The sequence below is a fragment of the Frankliniella occidentalis genome, unplaced genomic scaffold (genome assembly GCF_000697945.3).
Source record: "Frankliniella occidentalis isolate FOCC.00 unplaced genomic scaffold, Focc_3.1 Scaffold74, whole genome shotgun sequence".
Classification (NCBI taxonomy): Eukaryota; Metazoa; Arthropoda; class Insecta; order Thysanoptera; family Thripidae; genus Frankliniella; species Frankliniella occidentalis.
In genome coordinates this window covers 4691-6889 of record NW_026267204.1, presented here as the reverse complement: position 1 = coordinate 6889, position 2199 = coordinate 4691, and the positions used below count along the sequence as shown (strand labels likewise).

General features: G+C 35.8%; 1 protein-coding gene across 1 annotated transcript in view; it reads left to right on the top strand.

Annotated features, from left to right (window-relative positions):
• The window catches only part of LOC113214361 (protein dopey-1 homolog), a gene marked incomplete at its 5' end in the record, with an annotated part of 29024 nt that overhangs the window by 24081 nt on the left and 2744 nt on the right, over positions 1-2199 (top strand). Inside the window, 5 exon segments of the mRNA XM_052268708.1 lie at positions 73-86; positions 158-369; positions 457-609; positions 693-888; positions 1965-1976. Of these exon segments, the coding sequence (XP_052124668.1) occupies positions 73-86; positions 158-369; positions 457-609; positions 693-888; positions 1965-1976 (587 nt within the window).

The following is a 2199-nucleotide window of genomic DNA, read 5'->3' as shown; positions in this document are numbered from 1 at the left end:
ACATTTGGAAGTCAAGAGAAAGAAAAAGTTGTAAACATTTTGACAGCCTTGTTGTACAACATTATTCCTTACCTACGCAATCATTCGTAAGACCTTTGGTTTCATACAAGTATTGACATTTTATTGCAAATTGTTATTTTCACACTTTCTTTTACAGTCCAAGAAATGCAGCTAGCTTTTATGCATGTTCAGAGCTGTTGGCCAATCTCACAGCTTTTCAATATACTCGTAAGTCATGGCGCCGAGACGTGTTAGACCTGCTCTTGGAAGCCTCTCTTTTCCAAATGGAAGCAAGAGCATTGCCACATTGGCGATGCATCATTGATCATCTCATGTCACATGATACTACTACTTTTCGAGACCTCATGAGTATGTTAGACCTCAGTAACTTGCCATAAATCTACCCAATTTTTTTTCATCCTCCGTTACATGGTCTATCTGTTGTTCTTTTCTCAGGTCGTGTTTCGTTAGGCCAGGGAAATTCTCTAAGTCTCTTTTCAAGTCGAGAGCAAGAATATGAACAACGAGCGCATCTTCTGAAAAGATTAGCTTTTGTGATTTTGTGTGGTGAAATGGATCAGTATCAAAAGTACATGCCAGAGATTCAAGGTCTGTAGACAATCATGATGTTTACATACAACTACTGAAATTATTACCAAAGCCTCCAAAATATCATGGTTGTTGATTTGCAGAGAAACTTGCTGAAAGCCTTCGCCTGCCTCAAGTTGTGCCCGCTGTGCAGGCCAATGTTTTCCTCTGCTTCCGAGTTCTCTTGCTGCGCATGTCTCCTCACCACGTGACGTCGCTGTGGCCTGTCATTATTAGCGAAATGGTTCAAGTGTTCCTCCAAATGGAACAGGAGCTTAGTACTGAATCAGAAGAATTCAGGTATGTTTCAAAACAGTTGACCCATGATGGTGTTCTTGTCCTTTTCCCGTTTTTTTTGTTAGTGTTCTTATGTTGTTAGCTGATGCCATTTTAGAACAATCAGTTTGATTTTAGTGTTAACATGGTAATTCAGTAAATTTTTGGTAAATTTCAAAATATGTGGTAAGTCAATATGTTCTCTTAACTTCAATGATACTTTCAAATTTACCGAAGGGTCCACAACCTCGGATATTAATTAGTATTCAATACAAATCAGTTGATAATCACTAATATTCACAATTACATTTTCATTTGTATTGATTAAAATTATAATTATTTAATCCAAACTTAACTTTGTATTCATGATTATTCAGTTAAACATTCACAAATACAACTTTTGAATCTATTTATGAGTCATGAAATTTCCAAGTTCTGGACCTCTCAAAATTTACTTTCTGGGCAAAATCTTCCTTATTTATTATATCTATCAAACTGTGTGTGTAACCAATTGGCAAACTTGGGTCCCTTTTCTTCCCTCTTATTTCGTGATTGATTCCTCACTTTGTAAAAAGTAAAGACCCTATGAAGACTTTTTTTTAAACTTGATCACTCCTTCTGCTTTTTAAAATTTAATCTCTGGAAAATCAGTATTCATTGTTCTAATATTTGGGCTTTATCAGCTTAAGGATCTTAACATCTTAACATATTAACAAATGCATTTTGCCTTATATATTCAATCGCATGACTATGGTTTTACATTTGAATTTCAAGCGATGGCAAATCTTTCTAAATGTTCCTATCAGCACTTTTTACCAATTTAAACACATTCATAACTCAAAATCATTTCCATAGTGCTAAATACAATGAAAATTCATCTGTTAATATGTTAAGATCCTTAAGCTGATAAAGCCTTGACCATTGGGATTTGTGCTGCAAAACTGTTTCTGTTTTTATTGGTTCATGGCTTGGCCTGTTTATTTCATGTTTCATGTCTTGGATTTGTGTTGTTTTCTACTAACAAGCTGCTTTGTGTTTTTACTGCTGCTGATTCATGTCTCTCATGTCTGGTGTTTGGTATTCGGTGTCTCTGGAGACAGACAGTGCAATAGGTAAGGTTTTGGTGTATTCTTCTTAAAAAAAATCTCTCCCTGCATATGATTTTAATTATTTATGTTTTACCATTAGTAATTTTTTCTTGATATAATTCATCTTTTACGGGTATTATCTGTCCCCCCCCGGCTGAATCATGGGGCTCTGTTCTTCTACTACTGCGTGATGGTCTTCAACCAGGACTACCACCCCCAGCACAATTCTTGCTTCTCTCTGTTCTGA